General features: G+C 47.4%; 1 protein-coding gene across 5 annotated transcripts in view; it reads left to right on the top strand.

Annotated features, from left to right (window-relative positions):
- CYP4F22 (cytochrome P450 family 4 subfamily F member 22) overlaps window positions 1-18,289 on the top strand; it is a 29,986-nt gene extending 11,697 nt beyond the window's left edge. For 3 of the 5 annotated variants that reach the window (XM_045522002.2, XM_010962118.3, XM_045522001.2), the window contains exons 4-14: window positions 1,679-1,823; window positions 6,694-6,747; window positions 6,868-6,995; window positions 7,175-7,296; window positions 10,395-10,662; window positions 11,828-11,894; window positions 11,989-12,118; window positions 13,623-13,756; window positions 14,652-14,716; window positions 15,601-15,683; window positions 16,064-18,288. In XM_045522002.2, the coding sequence (XP_045377958.1) occupies window positions 1,679-1,823; window positions 6,694-6,747; window positions 6,868-6,995; window positions 7,175-7,296; window positions 10,395-10,662; window positions 11,828-11,894; window positions 11,989-12,118; window positions 13,623-13,756; window positions 14,652-14,716; window positions 15,601-15,683; window positions 16,064-16,241 (1,374 nt within the window). In that variant the 3' untranslated portion in view covers window positions 16,242-18,288. Of the gene's footprint in view, window positions 1-1,678; window positions 1,824-6,693; window positions 6,748-6,867; window positions 6,996-7,174; window positions 7,297-10,394; window positions 10,663-11,827; window positions 11,895-11,988; window positions 12,119-13,622; window positions 13,757-14,651; window positions 14,717-15,600; window positions 15,684-16,063 lie in introns of all 5 variants that reach the window. The other 2 variants (XM_045522003.2, XM_045522004.2) reach the window with 1 other exon arrangement.
- The last annotated feature ends 5,527 nt before the right edge of the window (window positions 18,290-23,816 follow it).

Here is a 23,816-nt window from a genome sequence, read left to right as displayed (position 1 = left end):
TCACACACCCTCTATGGCTCTCCACTGCTGTCCCAAGAATGTCCCAGCTCCTAAGCTGGAGTTCAAGTCCCTTTAGACTCCAACATTCTCCCTCCTCACCTGTTCTACCATCTCTCTCTAATCCCATAGAGTGACTTCCTGCTTCTGTAACAAGGCTCTGACTTTCCACCTCCATGGCCTTTGCCGAAATTGTGCCCTCTGCCCAGACTAGTCAAACGTCTACTCATTTTTTATGCCCCATATCCAATGCCCATCATTCCAGGAAGCCCTCTGGCTTGGATGGTGGTCCTGGAGGTAGTGGCCAGGCTCTGGTGCCCTGGGCTGTTGACCCAGGCCAGTTCTGAAGCCCAGCCTTGACCTTGTGTGCCCAGCCTGCCTCCCAGAGTCATGAGACCTGGAAGAGGCTGTGACCTGTCTTGTGTGTGGACAGGCTTAGGGTTGAGCCTGATCGAGGACACATAAGAGCCAGAGAGGAGCCATTCCTTTGTTCGTTCGCTTATTCATTCATTCATTCTACAATGGCTGGGCCCTACCACTGGCCAGGCACTGGGTTAGGCCCTTTTATGTCTGAGCTCTCCCAATTCTCATGGCCTGTGAAATAAGAATGAATCTGCCCTATATTATGGATTTACCCTTTGGGACTCAGAGAGGTTAAGTGACTTGCCTAAGATCATGCAGCCACTGAAGATGGATTTGAGCCCCTGACTTTGCCACTGGGTCAGATAATGCCAGTGCTTGCTGAAATCTTCTCAGCCCATTTCTGGGTGCAATGGGCTGACTTCTGGCTGCCAGTGCCCGTGTTCTAGGGCTTTCTCTAGCACCTGAAGCCCACCCAGCCTGGGTGTTCTGTGAGTTTGAAAGTTAATGCCCCAGGAGGGGCCCTCAGCCAGTAACTATGGGACTAGATGAATTGGTGTATAAATACCTCGGCTACCTCACCCTCGTGTAGGTTTACTCTGAGATAGGTGTTCCCTGGAGGTTCCCAGTGGGACTGAGCCCCAGTTGCCCATAAGGGTAAATCTCTTGACAACCCTTTACTGGCTGCTTTCCCTTCCTATCTCACTTCCTCTCACCCCATCCATGTTTTTGGGGATCATCCCCCCCAAATAAACTGTCTCAGGTCCTGCTTCTAGGGGAGCCCAAACCAGTACAGTCACTTACCTGTAACTTCAGACAAGTCATTTGACGTCTCTGAGTAAAGTAAAATGGGGAAAATGGTAACAACTATGTCATAGGGTTCTTATGTGTGTTGAAGTATGACTCTATGAAAAATGCCCACAGCAGCACCCAACACTGCAAGCACATGTATGTGTTAAATAGAATACTAGTAATATTTTATTCCTAACAGAAATACTCCATAAATGCCAGCTGTTATCATTATTGTGTTTACTGTTACTGTTTGTATTTCTTGAACCCCAGCCATGTGTCAGGCTCCATGCTGGGACTCTTTCATTTTGCTATTTCATGAATCCTCTCAACTACCCTCAGAAGGGGAGTTGATTTTTTCCCCCCTAGTTTTCAGATGAGGGAATGCAGACTCAGTGAGGTGAAGCTGATTTCTTGCAATCATACAGCTCTTCCCAGCTTGTTTTGAGGACATGGGAGTTGGTGGGAGTGAAGGGCTGGGGGAAGCCGGGGCTGGTTAACTTCTCACTACCCTTCCCTTCACCCCTTGCAGTATCTCCCAAATGAGTCGGGTCTCCAGGATGAGAATAAGGTGCTGGAAAGCATGCACTACGTGATCCTGGTGTGGCTGGGACCTGTCCTGCCACTGTTGGTTTTAGTGCACCCTGACTACATCAAGCCCCTGCTGGGCGCTTCAGGTAGGTGTACTGGGCCTCTGAGTAATGAGTAAACCCTCAGCTCCCAGAGCCAACCTGCGTTTCTAGGCGGGTGGGTTATGCAGAGGAAGGGTCATTTGAGTTGGGCTTTGAAGGATGAATAGGAGTTCACCACAGCTGAAATGGCAATATAAATAGAGGGAACAGCATGGGAAAAGGTGAGACAATATCTAAGAATCCCAGGAAATTTGAGAGGATGTCCACCTCTCAAAGTCAGAGCCAAACATGTTTGGATAGGCAATTGTTTGCCCAAGCTTTTGTTAAATGGTTGTTGCTCAATTTTAAGCCATGGCACTCCCATCCTTTGGGTTCTCACACTCCCTCTGTGGTTATCCCAGCCTGCAGTCTGCTTTCATCACTTGAGCTGACCCTGATTGGCAGAGAGGGAGATGTTGAAGGATTGCTTCTCCCTTCTGCAGTCCGCACCTACCCCAAGGTGTAGGACTCCCAAGTGTGCTTGGAAAGCTTTTACTCAGCCTTCAACATGCAGCTCTAATGACCCCCTCCTCCAGGAAGCCTCCCCTGACCATGCAGACAGATCATAACTCTCTACTCTGGACTGTCTCATTCTCAGTCTTAACCATTTAGAGCTAAATGTATCTGTGTTCAGCACTATCTTCCTTATAAGCGGGGCTCTGGACCCTCAGGTGGACTTACATATCTGTGGACATCTCCAGAGGTATCAGGGGACATTTGAGAGAGAAGGGATGGGAAATAAAGAGCTCCAGGAATTCTAGAATCTCTGGCCTCAGCTTTGACCTTCTCAAACACATGTCTGGAGACCACCTTCAAGGCTGCCTCCCTGAAGCCATGAAAGAGAAAGGGGCTGCCACCCTTCTCTTTACCAGCCATGCCCTACTCATGCCTCAGTGTTCCCCCGTTATTGCATATATAAGGGAATAACTATCCCCATTGAACAAAGAGGGAAACCTAGACCCTGGGAGAGGTGACTTTTCCAAGGGACGGGTACCACATTGTCACAAGAGGCCTGGACCAGGACTTGGCTGGTCTGGGTTTGAATCCAGGCTGAAGCACCTACTTGCTGTGTGACCCAGCAATTCATCTAGCTTCTCAGAGCCTCAGTTTCTGATCTGTAAAATGGGATGGTTTGAAGCCTCAGTCATAGAGTGTGGGCAGGTACTAATAAGGGTTTCTTCTTTTCTGCCTTTTTGATATCTTTTTTTCCCCTTTCTTTCCCTCTCTCCTTCTCCCCCACCACCTCAGAGCATCTGTTTTCTGAGTGTCATCGTGCATGGTTGTGAGATCCCAACTAGATCAGGGAACAGATCCCCTACTTGCTAAGCTTAGCACTCTGACGCTCAGGTCTCTTCCTCTCCCCTCCCCTCCCCTCTCTCAAGACAGGCAGGCTATCCACTGCCTTCCTCCCTGGAGGAGCCGGATGGGGGACTCCAAGTTGGGGAGGGTGAGGCTGTGAATCAGGGGAGGCAGCCTGAAGTCAGCTTCCCTGCCCCACTGTGCCTGCCCGCCTGAGATTGGACAGGCCTGGCCCCAAGTCTTTTGTTCCATCCCTGACTGGGGCCTCCTTGGGGCCACATCTGGAGGAGTTTGCTCCTCTGTGCTTAAAACTGCAGAGCTGCTGGGCCCTGAGAACAGTACGGCACCTTTTGGAACCGCTGTTTCTTCCTCTTCTAAAGGGTACTTGGGATAGAGAGTACTCATAGGAGAAAGTAGGTGAAAATGCTTTATAGAAGACAAAGCATGATATATAGGCATATAATTATAGCTTATTTTTGTATATTCTCTTTTTATTGAGATGAAATCACACACCATGTAATTAATGATCTTAAAGTATAAGGTTTTTCGTGAGTTCACATTGCTGTGCAATCTTCAGCTCTCTCTAGTTTCAAAATTTTTTCATCACTTCATAAAATACTCTGCACCCATTAAGTAATCCCTTCCCACTTCTCCCCATCTCTTCACCTGCTGGTAAATGCTAATCTACTTTCTGTCTCTATGGATTTTCCTTTTCTGGCTATATCATTGGAAAGGAATGATACAAAATGTGTTCTTTTGCAAGTGACTTCTTATACTCAGAATAATGTTTTTGAGGTTCACTCACATTGCAGCAATGATCAGGACTTCATTCTTTTTGAAGGCTGAGTAATATTTCATTGCATGGATATATGAATTTACCACATTTGTTTTGTTGTTTGTTTTGGGGGGATAATTAGTTTTAATTAATTAATTAATTAGTTTATTTTTAATGGAGGTGCTGGGGATTGAACTCAGGACCTCGTGCATGCTAAGCATGTGTTCTACCACTGAGCTACACCCTCCCCCTCTTCATTTGTTTATCCATTCATCTGTTGACAAACATTTGGGTTGTTTCTACCTTTTGGCTGTTATGAATTATGGTGACATGAACATGTATGTATAAGTTTTGAACATGTATTTCCATTTCTCTTGGGTAGCTACCTAGTTGTGGAATTGTGGGATCATATGGGAACATACATCTAACTTTTCAAGGAAACACCGAACTGTTTTCCATGGTGTCTGTGCACTCATTTTTCCTTACTAGGGTTCTGCTGTGAGCTGGGGATCCAGATATTCATCTCACAAGTTCTTGGCACCAGTGAGCAATAATTATATTCATAGCAGTAAAAACAGCCAGCAGTTGATTTTTGTGCACATAAATGAATTTGTGCACAAATACTTAATGAGCACCTACTGTGTGCCAGAAGCACATTAATTCATTGAGTTTTGCTGGGATGCCATGAGTCAGGCAGGATTGTTCTATTTCCCCTTTGGCAGATGAGGAAGTGGAGGGGCAGAGTGGTAACATGCCCAAATTTACACATCAAATTCTTGGTAGGGATGAGATTTGAACCTGGACCTGGCCAGCCCAGAGGCCAAGCTCTCAACCACAGTAATATGCAGCTTCTTGCTCAGCGCCTTGTAGGAGCTTTTCTTATATTACCTCTTTTGAGGTAGACATTACCATCTCCTTGTTCATGAAGGGGAAACTGATGGGAGAGACAGCCCAGACACAGCCTCTCCTGGCACCGAGTGGTCAAGATTGCATTCAAGAAGGGACCTGAGGATGGTAGAGAAAGTGCCCAGGGAGAAGGTTTGGAGAAAGCTTCCTGGAGGAGCTATCAGTGAAGCTGGACCTTGAAGGATGCATAGGAGTTTGCCAGATGATAGGTCCCAGGTGGAGGGCCCGAAGTGCAAAGGTGCAGATATGTTAAAGTGCCAAGGGAATTCAGGTGACTTGCAGTGAAGATGATGCATGGGGAGAAGTCAGAAATGAGACAGGAGCAGGGTCAGAGCGCTTGTGTAAAAAGTGAAGGAGCTTGTGTTTTACGCTGAGGGTGGAGCCATGGGAGATGTTTGAGCAGGACAGCCTTTGTGTGTCAGAAAGACCCTAGAAGGGCCTAGCCTGGGGTCCAGAGCTCAGAGAGGAGAGGAGTACCTAGGCTCCCACCTCCTCCTCCAATGCTGCCTCTTCGTGGAAGTCTGCCTTGACTTCCAGCAGCCCTTTCATTGTGCCTCCCTCTGCTCCTGGCATACATTCTACCTTCCTGTTAATTGCATGATGTGCCTCTGCTTCCCTTTCCCACTCCACCCAGAGCTCCTCCAGGCAGGGTGTGGAGCTGCGCCCTCTCTGGGCCCCCCCCACATCACCCAGCATAGGTTGGGCACAGAAAGGTGGTGGAACAGGTGTGCTGAATGGGAGAATGAGTAGACAGATGACTGTGCATATAACTGGCCAATTCTTGGGGAGTGTGTGTAGATGGCTGAGTCATATCTCAAATAAAAGTGACATCACTTGAATTTCGGGTGCTTTCTTCCTGGGTCCTGCTCATTCTGTCCCCAATCTATTCAGCACATAGAAAGGAAATTCACTTATTTATCCATCCAACCAACCATCCATCTATCCACTCACTGGTTTTTTTTTATTCATTCATCCTTTGATTGGTTAATTTGTTTATACAATAAAAATTTGTTTAGCTCCTATATATTAGTGATTAACAAGGTCTCTTCCCTCAAGGGGCTTGTAACTGGATGGATACAATCCAGAGTGACTTGTGGAAGAGGAGATGGCATCCAAGCAGAGACTGGAAGAATGAGGGGAGAGTCTTTGAGGCAGTGAGGGCACCTGGTGGAAGGACTCAGAGCAGAGAGAGAACATGGCTTTTCAAGGAGCTGAGAAAAGTTCTGTGATGTTAGGAAGCTGAGTGTGTTGGGGGAAGAGGTGGTGATGGTGGAGGGTAGAGGTGTTTGAGAGAGGTCTGGACTGGGTAGATCATTCAGAGCAGCTGTGCTTGAGGCAAATGGTTGTGTGGCCAGGAAGGGACATGGTCAGATCTAGGGTCAGATAAGATCCCCCCCTGGGTCCAGGGTGGGGGACAGACTGGACAGGGCAAGGCTGGTGGCTGGGAGCACAGGAGGTATAATTCACAAGGCCTGAGTTGGCAGAAAAGAGGGGGTGGATTCGGGGAAGAAGTAAATGAAGACCATTCTGGATAAAGAGTAGGGCCTGGGCAAAGGTTTGGAAGTGAGGGACAGCATGTGGAGTTATCTGGTGTATGCTGAAGGATGAGGTGGAAGAGGCACATGGTGGCAAGATGTGGCAGGGTCTTCAGTGCTAGCCTGAGCTTGAACTTTTTTACAAGGGCAATAGGGAGACATAGGAGGTGTTTGAGCAGGGGAGGCTCATGTTCAGATCAGATCTTATTTTATAAGAATCTTTCCAGGCAGGCATGGAGGATTGGACTGGAGGGGTGAGGTGGGAGGTCAGAACCTAGAGTGGAGGCCTAAGGAGGTCATAAGCAGAGGTCAAGGGTCAGAACTCTGTTTTGAGGCATCATTTCCTCTTTTTTCTCCATAGCTGCTGTTGCTCCCAAGGATGAACTTTTCTATGGCTTCCTGAAACCTTGGCTGGGTGAGCACGGGACTGGGTAGGCTGGCGCTGGGGCTTCAGGGAAGAGGGGGCAGGTGTGGGGTTTCCTAGAGTGTTGCAGAGTAATAGGAGAGGTCCCTAATCTCGCTCTACTGGGCCCAGGAGATGGGCTGCTGCTCAGCAAAGGTGACAAGTGGAGCCGACACCGCCGCCTGCTGACACCTGCCTTCCACTTCGACATCCTGAAGCCCTACATGAAGATCTTCAACCAGTGCACCAATATCATGCATGTGAGTCCCCAGGATTCTTGGGAGTGAGACTGGTCCAGACTCCAGCTCATGGGCAAGCCAGGTGATGTCAGGAAGCCTCACTTCCTTTATCTATAAAGTAGGCTTGGGCTGGGTCATTGTCATTCTGGCTTAAAGCCTGTGGTCTCCGTGCCCATTTGCCATGTGTCTCACTCTTTCAGGCTAAATGGCGGCGCCTGGTGGAGGGCTCGGATGTCTCCCTCGACATGTTTGAGCACATCAGCCTCATGACCCTGGATACTCTTCAGAAATGTGTCTTCAGCTACAACAGCGACTGCCAGGAGTGAGTGTGGCCTCCCCGGGGAACAGAGCCAGCTGCTCCAGAGGGGTGAGGTGATGGGAGGGAGGAGAAAGGAAACTCTTAGGTGGCAGGCACTCTTGGGCTGCTGATGCTCGGTCACTGGCAGGCTGTGTGGTTCTGGAAAACTGACATCACCTCTCTGAGCCTGTTTCCTTATCCCCATGATGGAAATCCTTGTTCTGTCCCCACAGTCACTGTATGAGAATTAAGTGAGATAATGTGAGTCAATGGCACACAGTAGGTACTTGGTAAATGCTTGTTTCCTCCACAAAGAGGATGTGGTCGTTGGAAAGTGTCCTCCACCCTCCGACACTTTCTGAGCCTCAGTTTCTTTGCTTATAAAATAAGGATGACAATTCCTGACCCTCTGAGAGTTGCTTTAAGGGTAAAATGATGTAGCACTGCCCTGACACTCAGTAGATGCTGAGTGAATATTTGTTGAATGAATAAGTAAAATGACTACTGTCTTGGTTCATTCATTCACTCATCAAGGATTTGTTGTGTACCTACTATGTGCCTGGCACTATGCTAGCTACTGGGGATAGGCAATAGGGGTGGGCAACAGACTAAGTTCCAGTTCCTTGGAGCTTATAGTCTAAGTGGGGATATAAGGAATAAGGGACAAAATAACTGTCAGGTTTGTAGCACACAGTAGGTCCTCAACAACAAGCTACTAACATTGTTACTCCTGTAGGGGTATTGTTTCCGTTGGGTAAGGTGGAGGTGGCCTTGGTAATTAATTCATTAATCAGTCAAAGAAATATTTATTGAGTGTGTACTATGCGCCAGCCCCAGACTAGAATTCAGTGGTCAACAAAACAGACAAGGTCTTGCTCTTCTGAAACTTACATTTTGGTAGGAAGGCAGGCAGAAACCATGAACAAATAAATAAACAAGAAAATGGCAGACCGTGATAAGTGCATGGAAACAACAAGCACTTCAGGACTAAGGACAGCTCTTGTAACCTTGCCTCGTGATTTAGTTTTTTTCTTTTTAAAAATAAGTTTACTAAGATGTAACCCACATAGAATACAATTCACCCATTTACAGTAGACAACCAATGGTTTCTAGTGTATTCACAGTGTTATGCAACCATCACCATAACCAAGTTTAGAGTATTTTCAGCAAGGAAACCCTGTACATTTTAGTGCCCATTCCCCACTTCCAACTTCTCGTTTAGGTCTAGGCAATGACTAATCTTCCTTCTGTCTCTATATATTTGTCTATTATGGAAATTTCATATAGATGGAATTATACACACTTCTGTGTATTTTTTTCAACCAACATATTGTTTTCAGATTCACCCATGTTGTAGCAGGTATCAATAATTCATTTTCAAAACTGCTGAATAATAATTCCATTTACCACTTAATACAACATTTTGTTTATCCAGTCATCTGCTGATAAACATTTGGGTTGTTTCTACTTTTTGGCTATTATAAGCAGTGCTGCTATAAACATTAATGTACAAGTTTTTGTATAAACATATATTTTTAATTCTCTTGGGTATATACCTGGAGTGAAATTGCTGGGCTATCTGATAATTCTACATTTAATCTCTTTTGGTACTGCCAGACATTTCCCGAAAGTGGTTGCACCATTTCACATTCCCACCAACAGTACGTGAGGGCTCCAATTTCTCCACAGCCCCGTCAACACTTTTTATCATCTGTCTTTTTGATTATAGCCATCCTAGTTGGAATAAAGTGGTATCTCATGGTGGTTTTGATTTGCATTTCCCTAATGGCTAATGCTGTTAAGCTCCTTTTCATGTGCATATTGGCCATTTGTATGTCTTCTTTGGAGAATTTTGTCTCTTCATATTCTTTGCACATTTTAAAATTGGGTTGTCTGTCTTCTTCATTATTGAGCTCTAAGTGCCCATTATATATTTTAGATACAAGCTCCTCATCAGATATATGATTTTCAAATATTTTCTTCCACTCTGTGGATAGTAGCCATTTAATTTTTTTTAACATTTTTTTATTGATTTATAATCATTTTACAATGTTGTGTCAAATTCCAGTGTAGAGCACAATTTTTCAATTATACATGAACATATATATATTCATTGTCACTTTTTTTTTCCCTGTGAGCTGCCATAGGATCTTGTATATATTTCCCTGTGCTATACAGTATAATCTTGTTTATCTATTGTATAATTTTGAAATCCCAGTCTATCTCTTCCCACCCCCCGCCCCCTTGGCAACCAACATTTGTATTCTAAGTAGCCATTTAATTTTATGATGTTACATCTACTTGAAAGTCCTCACCCCTCTTTGGGCCTTTTTTTTTTTTTAATGGAGGTACTAGGGATTGAACCCAGGACCTCGTGCATGCTAAGCATGCACTCTACCACTGAGCTGTACCCCCTTACCCCCCAGCCTGTTTTAAAATATATCCAGAGTTTGGTTTGATTCTGGTATAGTGAGGCCAACAGATTAGGAGACTGTTGCCATTGAAAAGATAGCTTGTTATTTACAGTTCCCAAGATGAGGGGGCATGCCACACCACACAGGGAGGGCCACATGGGGAAACACCAGGAAAAAGCATGGCAAAAACCTTTTTGGGGGAGCTTCTACAGGAAGGAATGGCAAAGGTATGTTATGCAGGTTTAGGATTGGCTAGTTTGAATAATTTCAGCAGGCGCTGGGGCATAGGGCTTCCCCTAAGTGTCCTGGCCCTGGTGTGATTAGGGCAGGGGGATAGTGGCTCAGCCCAATAATGTATGGAGTATGAACTCTGGATTGGTTGGTTTGCAAAAGAAAGGCATGCTCCTGGGTGAGTCCTTTGCTAGCTCTTAAAAATGGTCAGTCCCGGGAGACGAGGTGTCTCTCCCAACAGTGAGGCCCCAGATGGCAGAGCATCAAGAATATAAGAAAATAGGAGAATATAGGGGGGAAGGGTATAGCTCAGTGGTGGAGTGCATGCTTAGCATGCACAAGGTCCTGGGTTCAGTCCCCAGCACCTCTATTAAAAAAATAAATAAGCCCACCAAATAGTTAATTTCGGGCCTCTCTGGGGAGGAAGCTTGCCTTAGGTTGCGGGCCTATGCTTACGGCCCTTCCTCTCCCTGGCAGGAAGATGAGCGATTACATCTCGGCCATCACTGAGCTGAGTGCTCTGGTGGTCCGGCGCCAGTATCGCCTGCACCACCACCTCGACTTCATCTACTACCGCACAGCGGACGGGCGGCGTTTCCGGCAGGCCTGTGACACTGTGCACCACTTCACCACGGAGGTCATCCAGAAGCGGCGGCGGGTGCTCCGCCAACAGGGCATGGAAGCCTGGCTTAAGGCCAAGCAGGGCAAGACCTTGGACTTCATCGATGTGCTGCTCCTGGCCAGGGTGAGGCTGGATCCTGGAGGGTGGAGCCCTGTCCATGAGTTGCAGCAACTGTAAGATGGTAAACACCCAAACTAGCATGGATTAGAATGCAGGCAGATGCAGAACATGCGAGACTGTATTCATTTGCTAGCATTGCCCTAACACAGTGATGTGCATGCTGGGTGGTTTAAAACAACAGAAGTCAATTTTCTCAGTCTCAGCCTGGAGGTTAGATCTCTGAGATCAAGGTGTTGGCAGGGTTGGTTTCTTTTCTTTTCTTCAATTTTAAAAAAATTTAGGGGGGTAGGTAATTAGGTTTATTTACTTATTTATTTTAATGGAGGTACTGGGGATTGACCCAGGACCCCATGCATGCTAAGCAAGTGCTCTACCACTGAGCTATACCTTTCCCTGCCAAGGGTTACCTGCCAAGGCTTGTAGCTGGCTATCCTCTCCCTATGTCTTCACATGGTCGTCCCTCTGTGCACATCTGTGTCCTCCTTTCCTCTTCTTAAGAGAACATCAGTCATACTGGCTTAGAGCCCACTCTAATGAACTCATTGTAACTTAAGTACTTCTGCAAAAGCCTTATCTCCATATAAGGTCACATTCTGAGGTGCTGTGGGGTTAGGATTTCACTACATGAATTCTATGGTGGGGGTGGGGAGGGACACAGTTCAGGCCACAACACTTAACAAAGATGAAATACAAGACCTTGAAGAAATATGACACTGGCAGAGATAGGCAGTCACCGATTAGTGGTGCTTCTGTGGGATTTCTGAGCAGCACCTGGGTTCTGGATTCAGCCAGTTCTGAATTCCATTTCTAGCTTTACCACCTTATGGATGGTTGACCTTGGTCATCTGACTCTTCCCTTGGAGCCGCAGTTTCCTCATTTACAGTATGAGGATCGTAATATCTGATCACAAGATTGCTGTCAGGCATCTGGCAGGATGCTTTGGGCTAGGAGCTGCTGAAGAAATACGAACTCCCTTCTTCCTTTCATCTTTGGCTCTCCTTCCCACTTTCCATCTTTCTTAGACAAGTTGCACAGCTCCACCTGCCTGGAATCCTTTCCCCTGCAGCTTGGCTTAAGGGAAAGAGGAGGGTAGCTTGACATTGGAAGAACTCCTAGGACTTGGAGGGTGGGACAAAGTGGGCTGAGCAGAATCTACTGCCATTCCAGGATGAAGATGGGAAGGAAATGTCAGACGAGGACATCCGAGCTGAAGCTGACACCTTCATGTTTGAGGGTGAGGACATGGGCAAGAAGGGGCTCCATTATCAGAAGACAGCATCTCCACTATCTGCAGGCAGCCTCCATTGAAGCCCCTTATCTGTCTGCAGGTCATGACACAACATCCAGCGGGCTCTCATGGGTGTTCTTCAACTTGGCCAAGTATCCGGAGTACCAGGAGAAGTGCCGGGAAGAGATCCAGGAAGTCATGAAAAATCGAGAGCTAGAGGAGCTGGAGTGGTCAGTCTGGGGTCATGGGGATGGTGGGGGCAGGCTGAGTTTAGAGCTTTGGGTTTGAATCTCTCTGCTGTACCACTTACTGATTATCTAACCTCAGACAAGTCACTTAAGCTTCTTGAATTTCAATTTCTTCAACTGTAAAATGGGGATGACATTCATGCATATGCCTACTTCATAAAGTAGGAGTTCTTTGTTAGGAATGTCTTAGTCAGCAACAGTTGCAACAATGCTGTGTAACAAACAGTCCCTAAACTCAGTGGTTTGCAGCAAGCATTTATTTCTTGCTCTTGTCTGCAGATATTTCTTGCTCTTGTCTGCACATAACTCTTGTTACAGCTGGGGCTGCACTGAGTGGTGTTGCTTTCAAACTGAGGTTTGGGTTCAGGTCTGTACCACGTGTCTCCTCATTCTTCTTGGACCAGCAGCCACCCTGGGCATGTTTTTCTCAAGGCAGATTTCAGAAGCATAAAGAGCCACACAATTAAAAATCTCTGCTTGCCTTGTAACATTCCATTAGCTAAAGCAGATCACATGACCAAACCCAACATGAATGGGGTGGGACATATACTCCATTCACTCAAGAGCGGACTCACATGGCAAAGGACATGGTGATTCCAATGTTGGGGGAAAGGAAGAATAATAATCCTGTTTACTTCAGATGTGTGCTGTGTAGAGCTGATCTTGGGTGAGGCAAAGAGAACACAGCATGAAATAGCATTGAACAGTGAGAAAGTTCCTTTTGATTCAATGTCAACCTTTCAGATTATGACTTTAGGGTGACCCTTTCAGGCACCATAATGTCTTCAACACCTTGCTAATCCTTGTTAATCTGCCTTTTTAACAAAGGGAGAAGATGACTCTTATTCTGAGAATTGGGCAGCAGGTGGTATCTAGCCAGAATTTAATTACCCTCTTCTGCTTTCCCAGTGGTGTTTGTGTTTATGGCTACCTTTATACCAGGCATGCCATTTGCCCTTTATGGTAGGAACAGAAAGTTTCTTCGAAAGAGAATCTGCTGATGTAAAGAAAACAATCTAGATAATGAATTGAGAGTTATAATTAATCCAATTTTGGGACCCAAAGTCCAAAGGAAAAAAAATTAATAAATAACAGTATAAGGAGAGGATGTATGAGTCTATAAGTGCTGAAATTGATTTATAAAGGGTGGTAAATCACTGATACCCCAGGGTCCCCTGGCTATCCTGGCACCTCCCCAGGGTGCCCCCTGACCTCCACATAATTCATCAGTTAAAGGGTTAATGCTAGGCTTGCATCTGTCTGGCTAGCACTGCTCTGATTGGCTGGGAGTCAGATATTTTACACGCTGAGGAATAGAGGTGTGTGCAGGCACCACTGGAAATGCCTGAAGTTGGGGCAATTCTGAGATCCTAGACTGGTTTCCTGCAGTTGCTCCTAATTGCCTGTGTGCACATGTGTGTGCATTTGGGGGAGGGGGTGGCATCATGGCCTGGCCCCTAGGCACCCACTGGTCCATATTCCCCAGGGAGGACCTGACCCAGCTGCCCTTCACCACAATGTGCATCAAGGAGAGCCTCCGGAAGTTCCCACCCGTGACCCTGATCTCCCGTCAATGCACAGAGGACGTCAAGCTCCCAGATGGGCGTATCATCCCCAAAGGTGCCCACTGTCTGCTCCCTGCTGCCTGCCTGCTCTATTGCCCACAAGGGCCTGCCTATGCCTGCCCCAGGTGCACTGTCCTTGTAAATGAGCCAGCACTTTATAGCCTGTTGCCTCTGGGGTTATGGGGGAGACCCAGCTGTGTGCATGGGGGTACTGAGAGATCGGTGAATCCAAGTGGAAAGGAAGGAGCAGGTGTGGCAGGGTGGTCCCTGTGAGGGTGCAGGTAGGGAAGGGCTGGTTTCATCCAGTTGCCAGATATTCCCTAGAGACCAGGTCCTGTCCTGGATGATGCTGGCATCTAGAGAAACCTCATCCCCAGGCTCAGGCTTTGCATACCACCCACTCTGGGGGAGGTACAGCAGAGCACAGACATTCCCAGCCATGTGGGGTGAGGAGTGGGCTAAAGGAGGGAGAGAGGCTGGAGCAGCTCCAAATGAACGATGTTTGGAGCTTGGGTGTAATACAGGGAGGACTGCCTGGAAGAGGGAATGTGAGAGGTGAGCCTTGGAGGTTAGAAATGAAAGACAGCATGTTTATGGAGGAGAGCCTCAGGGTGCAGAGACTAAAAGGCCTTGAATGCCAGGTTGAGGCGCTTGACCTTGATCCTCAGGGCAGTAGGGAGCCATGGGAGGTATTTGAGCTATGGAGGAGCAATGTCAGATATGTGAGGGAGGAAGATCACTGTGTGGCCAGCATGGCAGCTAGATGGGGACCTCTTAGGGAGAGGTCGAGAAAGTGGATGGAGCAACAGGACTTTTTAGGGAAGGAAAGGCAGGAATGGATGGCAGATGGCTCATTGGAATGGCATGCTCAAGGGAGAGCCACGGAGGGGTAGGTCTCCAGAGGAGGCCCGGGTTTCCTTCAGCTCCACTGACCCGACTCCTGCCCACAGGAATCATCTGCCTGGTCAGTATCTACGGGACCCACTATAACCCTACAGTGTGGCCTGACGCCAAGGTGAGCTCCTGCCCCAACCCTTCCTTCTCTCAGCTTCTCCTTCCTCAGAAAGGGCAGTCCTTGGGCAGCAAGGGCTCCCCTCCTCTGCTTCCTAGGGAGCCAGATGGCAGGGCTGATGGCAGGGCTTAAATGGCCCTCCTTCCATTTTTTAAAACTTTTTTTGGGGGGGGGAGGTAATTAAATTAGGTTTATTCACTCATTCATTCATTTTTAAAACATTTTAAAAATTATTTTTTAATTTATTATTTTATTTTGGGGGGAGGTAACTGGGTTTTTATTTATTTACTTATTTTTGATGGAGGTGCTGGGGATCGGACCCAGGACTTTGTGCATGCTAAGCATGTGCTCTACTACTGAGCTATACCATCATTTACTGTTACTTCATTACATCAACAAATCTTTATTGAGCATCTGCTGTGTGTCAGACCCAGAGCTGGGCACTGAGAACAGAGGAGGATACTCTCTTTGCCCTCACAGAGCTCACAGTGAAGTCTGGAGGAAGAAAAGAAGCAAAAAAAAAAAAAAAGATCATTTTGGGTATTGATAAATACATAAAAGAAATAAAAACTAGAGGGAGGGAGCACTTTAGCTCATATTGTGAGGAAAGACATTACCAAGCAAGAGATGTTTGAGCTGAAACTGAAAATATTCACACTCAAAAGTGTGAAAGAGCAGGGAAAAGTGTGTTCCAGGTAGAGAGACGGCAAATGCAAAGGCCCTGGGGTGGGAATGAGCCTGTCATGCCTGAAGGAGACAGGTGTGGCTGGATTGTAGTCAGGCTCTCTCTGTCCTTCTGGGCTGGTTCCCCGAGGCTGAGGGAGGGGGAGGCAGGCTGGGATGGCTGAGCCAAACCCCAGACTCACCCCCAGGCTGCCCCTGTCTAGGTGTACAACCCCTATCGCTTTGACCCGGACAACACAGAGCAGCGCTCCCCGCTGGCTTACATGCCCTTCTCTGCAGGACCCAGGTAACTTCTGTTTCCCCCATTCCAAGCCAAGTCTAGGAGGAACATGGAAGCCAGTGGAAGGTCAGGGGTGCGCCTATCAGGAGAAGATACTGCATCCCACTCAGGTGTCCTTTCCACCAACCCAGTATCTTTTTCCTGCCCTCAGTGCACCAGGAAGCCCCCTCAAATCAGGTTCTGCGATATCATCCACGGGTACAGAGCGTCTACTGTATGCTTGGCCCTGAGTCCTGGTCTCATATACTCCTGTCGTCTCTGTGATACCTTTGTTCCCGTTCTACACATGAGAGAGTTGAGGCTTAGAGGGGGAGGTCATTTACTCAGTCCCAGGGATCCTGCTCACACAGTGGCTAGGGCTGAGCCCCCTGTTCCCCGTCCTCCAGGAACTGCATCGGACAGAGCTTCGCCATGGCCGAGATGCGCGTGGCCGTGGCGCTGACGCTGCTGCGTTTCCGCCTGAGCGTGGACCCAACGCGCAAGGTGCGACGGAAGCCCGAGCTCATTCTGCGCACGGAGAATGGTATCTGGCTCAACGTTGAGCCACTGCCTCCGCGGGCCTGAGTGAGGCCCGGCCTGCCCCCGCGGATCCCGGGGGCCCAAGCCCCGCCCAGAGAGGCTCAGGTTCTGCCCCTGAGGGCCCAGGCCCCGCCCTCAAGATCCTGAGGGCATTGACCACGCCCCTCCCGGCTCCGCTCCTGGGGTGAACAGGCTCCTCCATTAAGCAGACTGATGGCGCAGGGCACACCCCTCAAAGCAAGGCTCCGCCTCCTGAGGGTCTGATCCCGCCCCTTGAGGTCAAGGTCCCGCCCCCTGAGGGCCAGTTCCTGCTCTCTTGTTTGAGGGATCAGGATTGGCCAGGCCCCTCGGGCTCAGGCCCCGCCCCTAACATCATTCGGGTTCAGGTCTTCAGGCCTAGCCTAATGAGCCTTCGGAGGACCTAAGACTGGACACCCAAGGCCTCTAGGATACAAGCCCGGTCTCCCTCGGATCCCGACTGGCTTTTAAATTGAGGACTTGGGAAATGGAGCCCGAGATCAGAGCCTTGAACCTGAACATCACCTTCTCGAGGCCCTCAGCTCAAATGGGTGAACTCCTCAGGAATCAGGCTGCATCCTAGGGCCCAGGCTGTCTGTTGTTGATTTGTAATCTCACACCCTCCCTCTCAAGCCCCTTCTTTCCTCCCTTCCTCAAAGGCCCTTTGCTGAGTGTCCTGATGTTTGTAAAATAAAAGCAAGGGATGCAGACATCCCCCATCATCCAGCCTCAGCTAGGCCAGATCCTTATACCCAGCTCCCAGCAAGAAAATGAAGGGTCCTGGACAGTTGGGAAGCTGTGGGCTAGGAGGCTGGGAAGCCATTTGTCCTCAGACATAAACAGACTTTTGGGGACAGTTTGTGCATTCATTTATTTCATCAGCTTACTGCATCCTAAGTGTCTGCTGGTACTGGACCAGGAACACAACCCCAGGAAAATTCCTGTCTTTGGAAGGACGGGGGCATATGTTGAACAATTAATTCCACATGAAAATGTATTTGAAATCTGTAACAAGTGCTCCAAAACAGAGGCCTTGGTGCTGGGCAAGCAGAACAGGGGGGTGGAGGGTGGCTCAGGGAAAGCTGCTCTGATGCTGAAGCAGGAGCAGAAGTTGAGTAGTGGCAAGGGAGAGAGAGCATTCCAGGCAGCAGGGATAGCAGCTGCAAATGTCCTGAGGTGAGGGTGAGCACAGTGTGCTCATGGAACTCACAAGGAGCCAGGGTGGCTAGATCTCGGGAGTAGGGGCAGGATGGAGGAAGGGTGGACAGGGCCACATCACAGTTCAGGCTTTATGCAGAGGGCAATAGGGAGCCATAGTGTATGTGTGAGCAGGGGCAGGGGAGGTTATGGTTAGATCTGGGCTGAAAGGGAGGTGGCTTGGAAAGGTTGTACTAGAGGCTGGAAACTCAGGGAAGAGGGAGGCTGAGGTCCAGGTGGGACAGGAGGGGCGCCTAGCTAGCTGTGAGGGCTGAGGGGATGGAGGAGATAAGGGTGATTGCCAAGTATTTGGCTGGGGGAGTAGTCCCCGATATGATGATATAGAAGGTAGGGCAATGACCATGACTACAATAATAATATTAATTCATCACATTTTTATTTATCATCTGCTGTAAGCCAGGCAGTATTTGAGTCCTTGCATAATTGACATGCTAGAAATGGGAAACAGATGACAGATTATAAAGAAGCAAATAAATTAGTAAATTCACACAGCCTCGGAAGCCACTGAAAGAATTTTGACTTTTATTGTGACAAATGGTGAGCCATGGAGGGTTCTTGCAGAGGAAGGACAAGATTTATCTTACAGTCTTGAGTTGCTCTGTTGAATAGAGACTGTGGCAAGGATGGGACTAGGGAGATCAGATGGTGACTCGACCCAAGCTGGACACTGTAGAGGTAAAAAGGGGCAATTGGATTCTGATGAGAAATAGTTCTTTCATGAAGGTAGTGCTGTCAGGTTTGCAGACAGATGGAATGTGGGGGTTAGGAGAAGGGGAGGACCCCACGTTTGAATCTGAGCACCTGGAAAGATGGAAAAGTATCATCAACTGAGATGCAGAATCCTGAATGGAGTAAGTTGGGGTTTTTTGGGGTGGGGGGTCGGGGTGAGATCAGCATGTCATTTGGGGCCAGGAGGAGTTGGAGGTGTCAAGCTGGCAGTTGAATAGATGGGTCTTGAATTTGGGAGAGAGTTTAGGGCTGGTGATGTACATTTGGGAGGCTCAGTGTTAGCTATTGTTTAAAAAGACTGGGTGAGATCCCCCTGTGTGTGTACTTGTGAGCATACGGAGGAGGGGTAAAAAGGACCAAACTCTGGGAGTCTCCAGAGTTAATATAACCATAATGAGATTTAAAGTTGGTTGAGTGCTTCCTGTATGCCCTTCCCAGATATTCTCATTTAATTATCACAGGTACTATTTTTATGAAATGGGTACTGTTACTATTTCATATAATGGAGGTGGAAATTGAGTTCCCCAGTGAAATGACTCAACCAAGGTCCTACAACGATATTCTTGGGATCTCAAAGGGGGCCCCGAGTCCTTTCCTACCCCATCACTCGGGCTTCTAGTCCTGGTCTGGGTCTCTAGCCTCTCTGCGCAGAAGCGGGTTCTACAGGAATGGGGTAGGGTTGGGGGAAGTGGAGATGAAGCCACGCTGGGCGGCCGATCCTGGGGCGCCCCCAGGTGGCCTATGATGGGATCGTCGGCCGGAATCGCCTGTGCCAGCTACTCGCAGGCTGAGAGGGAAACATGAGGTCACGCGCCTTACAGGAACCACATGGCTCTTGTTGATGCTTCCTCTTTCACACTCCTGTCCAGACTCAGGGTCTCCAAGTGCACATCATTCCCTAAACATTGCACCAACCTCCCCCGCTTTCCCCGCTCTTTTCCCGTGCAACCTCTTCATCCACCAGCAAAAATAACTTGGACTTGAGAAGAGACACATTCGGGTTTAAACCCCGGTTCTGCCTCTTCCTAGCGGCACATGACTGCCTCTCTCTGCACCTCCATTCTCCCTTGTCTTGTGGATTTCACAGGATCTTCATACTTGTAATGTAGATTGACTTTCTGCTAAGAGCAGTGACGGTGAATGAAAGAGAGAGGGAGGAGGGGAGACATGGGACCCCGCTGCACCTTCAAGTGTGACTCTCAAGGCACACCCAGGCCTGGCGCTGACGCTGGCTCTTTCCTCTCCTGAGTATGTCGGAGGCTCCTTCTGCCGGAAAATTTGGGAAGACAGCTGAGGCATCTGGTCTCCCTTAGTACAGCGTGTGCGCGCTTGTGTGCACGGGCAGTCGAGTGTGACTGTGTGCGCGTGTATGTGTGACTGTGTATGCTTGGGTGCATTGAGGTGAGCACGTGTGTGAGTATATGCAAGTATGTGAGTGTCAAAGTGTGCCTGTGTGTGATTGTATGTGCCTGCACCTGTGTGAGTGCATGTGTGTTTGTAAGTGTGAGTTCATGTGTGTGTGACTGAGTGTGGATAGATGTATTGGGAAGAGAGGAGGGGAGAATCTCACTCACCGAATGACTGTAACTGTCCACATCAGGCTGTGCTCATCACAGGAGACGCTGTCCAAATCTCCCTTCTGTTTGCACCAGGCAGGACATTTTGGAGAAATAACACTCTTGGATGCAGCCTTGACTAAGGACGGGTGGGTGCATATTCTCTGCTGTCTCCCAGAGGGACTGAGCCCCAGGTGCCCAAAGTGGGAACTTCCTTGCCTCCCTACCCTACTGGTGTTTCCTGGAATCACTTTCCAAAGAAACAACTTACAGTTGAATACTGTTCTCAAAGTCACCTCCAAATAAAGGACTTTCACTCAAATCTTTGCATTGCAGTTTACTTCTGAGGAACCCAAACTAAGTAAGACACACACATGGATACACTCCTCTAATTCCCATAGACCTATTACTATGCCCTTTTTGCCAAGAAGAACATGAGGCTCAGAGAGGGCAAGTCACTTGCCCAAGGTCACACAGCAGGAGAGTGGCAAAGGTGGGTTTTGACCATGGGAGGTCTGACCCCAAGCCCAGTGCTTTCTCACCTCCTGGGAAACTTCTCCTTGCTAAGGGCTGAAGGAATGAACGGGATGGGGGTTGTAAACCAGTAAGGTCCTGATGTGTGCACCAGAGGGACCCAAAACTCATGGTTGGTGTCCGTGTCCTCATCTGGTCATACAATAAGAGAAATAATGCAAACACATGCTTGGTGCTGACTATGTGTCAGGGAGTGTTGTTGTAAGCACTTCATTAATCTCTTCTCTCTCTCTCCAAAATACTACGTGGGAAAAATTTCCACTCTACTCCTTGCTCCCCACCCCCTGGCCCAGCAGTTTGCTGTGATTTCTTTTTAGTTTTACAAAATTGCATAGATGAGGTTTTTCATTGTATATATAAACATTTATGCACATATAACTAATTTTTTTGAGAACTCCAAACATGGGAAATAGATCTGTTCTGGTTAACTTTTATTGTATAATGGACATCCAGGAAGTGTAGTAGCTTAAAATGACAATATTTAGGTTGCTCACAGACTTACAATCTGGGTAGGGCCCAGCTGGACCAGCTGAAGATCCGCTTTCAAAGTGGCTCATTCTTGTGGCGGGCAGTTTGGTGCCGGCTGTTGGCTGGGGTCCCCTCAACATAGGGCCTCTCCAGTGGGGTCGGTTGGGCTTCCTCTTAACGTGGCAGTTGGATCTAAGAGAGTGTATTCCAAAGGGACTGGGAGGAAGCCGCAAGGCTTCTTGTAACCTAGATTCCCAAGTCCCCGAAGTCACTGAGGACAGCCCAGGTTCAAGGAGACTTTACCTCTTAGTATCAGTCAGAGTTCTCCAGAGAAACAATAAATACTATCTATCTAATCTATTGATCTATTTACATCTATCTATCTACAGGACAAACTGTCTATCCCTCATCTATCTATACATATATATTTGTCTTAAGATTTATTTTTTATTGAAGTATAGTCAATTATAACATGTCAATTTCCAGTGTACAGCATCATGTTTCAGTCATACATATACACACATATATATGGTTTCATATTCTTTTTCATTGTAGGTTACTACTATCTTAAGATTTATGTATGATGTGAATCTGAGATATAAATTTATGTCTTGAGATTTATATGTTTATTTTAAGATATGGATAGTAAAGGCGGTTATTTTAAGGAATTAGCTCATGCAGTTGTGGAGGGAGCTTGTCAAATCTGAAATCTGTAGGGTGGCTGGAAACTCAGGCGAGGGTTGAGGCTGCAGTCTTGGGGCAGAATTTTGTTTTTGGGAAACCTCAGTTTTTGCTCTTGAGGACTTTCAATGGATTGCTTAAGGCCCATTCACATTGAAGTAAAGGAGTGTAATTTACCCTTTTATCTTAAGTTGATTGAGTGTAGATATCAACTTTTTTTTTTTGGTGCGGGGAGGTGATTAGGTTTATTTATTTATTCTTAGAGGAGGTACTGGGGATTGAACCCAGGAGCTCATGTATGGTAAGCATGCACCCTAGCCCTTGAGCTATGCCCTTCCCCCGATATTAGCTCTTATCTATGAAACATCTTCTCAGCAACACCTGGGTAAGTGTTTAAGTAAATAACTCGGTACTACAGCTTAGCCTAGTTGACACACACACGAAATCATCATAACCTCTTAAGGGGATGGGTAGCAAGGATTTTGCTGCTATCTTTTTTTTTTTTTTTTTTTTTTTTTTAGTGGAGGTACTGGGGATTGAAGTTGAGGACCTCATGCATGCTAAGCACATGCTCTACCACTGAGCTATACCATACCCTCCTTGCTGCTATCTTTAATCCACCTCTTGGGAAGGAAAGGGGGACAAGTGGACTCTTTCTATAACACTTCACTTCCCAAGGGTCCTTTCTTCAAGTCTCCGTTCTGTAGCTTGGGGTGGTCTTTGGTGGTCAGGTTAGTTTTTGTGAACAATCATCACACAATAAGTGGAGGGAGGCGGAGGAGGAGGTGTAAGTGGAGGAGGAGGAGGAGGAGGAGGAGAAGGGAGACTATTAATGACTACGATGGCCACAATGATACACCCCAGTGTATCACTGGGTGGAGCTCAGCTGGACCTTGCCCCTTCACCTTTCATTCTTTTAAAAAAATTCTTATTTTTTGTTGAAGTGTAGTTGATTTCAGGTGAACAGCAAAGTGATTCAGTTATACATATACAAAGATATATGTTTTTTCAGATTCTTTTCCATTATGTTATTATGAGAAATTGAATATAGTTCCCTGTGCTATTCAGTAGGTCCGTGCTGTTTATTTATTTTATATATAGTAATGAGTATCGATTAATCCCAAACTCCTAACTTATCCCTCCCTGCCCTTTCCCCTTTCATTCTTGATCATGTATCAGCTCGTCGTCCATCTGCCCCTTAGAGGAGCCTCTTGACAGCACAGATGATGCCTGCTGTGCTTCCTGCTGCCTCCTGGCATCTAGAATAGTGCCTGGGACACAGGGGGTGCTCAGTAAACACACAGCCCTGGCAAAAACAGACTTTTCTCCTTATTTGACAAAAACAAACAAACAAACTGAAGGACAGGGTAAGGTTTCCTGAGATACCCTGCAGAGCCTGACTCAGGTCTCTTTGAGCAGTGACTCTCAAACTTGAGCAAGCACTAGAATCCCTGGGATCTGGTTAAAAGATAAATTCTGATTCAGTAGATGTAATCATGTGCTGATGATCTGTTACTCTGTAATGAACAGCCCCCTCAAAAACTTAGTGGCTTAAAATAGTGATCATTTTATTTCCTCTTAAAATTCTGCATGTCAGCTGGGCTCCACTGGATGGTTCTTTGGTACCACATGAGGTCACCCAGAGCTGTGGTAACCTGGAGGATGAGCTGGGCTGGACCGGCTCGATGGCTCCCTCTTGTGGCTGGCAGTTGACACTAGCTGTTGGCTGGGAAATCCGCTGGGGCTGTTGATTTACAGGAGTAAGGCTTTTCCTTCAGGCTTGGGCTTCCTTACAGTGTGGCAACTGGGTTTTGAGGGCATCTGTTCCAAAAGCAAATGTAAATTTAAGCTTCCAGCCCTCTTCAAGGCCCATACTAGCACAGCATCTGCTGACCCCAGGCCAGTCCAGATTTAAGAAGAGAAATGAACTCCTCCTCTTTCTGGGGACAAAAGCAGAATACCTGTAGCCATCACCTTTGCGAGTCCGGGTTAGAGCCCCAAATTCGACATTTCCTAGGTGCTGCTGCTAATGCCCATGTGGCTGGTCTGAGGAACACAGTTTTTGAGTGGCCACTTCTTTGAAGCTCACAGCAATAAAAGTCCCTTTCTTCCCTAAATTGTTAATGAACATCCATGAAGTGCCAGGAAGCACAGCAGACGTCATCTATGCTGCCAAGAGGCTCCTCTAAAGGGCAGACGGGCGATGATCAGTTAAACAGTCAAGAATGTTCCATGGATCTATATGTCTGTTTTTGTGCCATGGAAACAACGTAAATGTCCATTGACAGAAAGAAGCTGCAGTATGTTTATACAATGGAATACTACTCAGCCATAAAAAAGAATAAAATAATGCCATTTGCAGCAACAAGGATGGACCTGGAGATCGTCATTCTAAGTGAAGTAAGCCAGAAAGAGA

The sequence above is a fragment of the Camelus bactrianus genome, chromosome 22 (assembly GCF_048773025.1).
Source record: "Camelus bactrianus isolate YW-2024 breed Bactrian camel chromosome 22, ASM4877302v1, whole genome shotgun sequence".
In the NCBI taxonomy this organism is placed as follows: domain Eukaryota; kingdom Metazoa; phylum Chordata; class Mammalia; order Artiodactyla; family Camelidae; genus Camelus; species Camelus bactrianus.
This window is presented reverse-complemented; position numbering and strand designations above follow the sequence as displayed.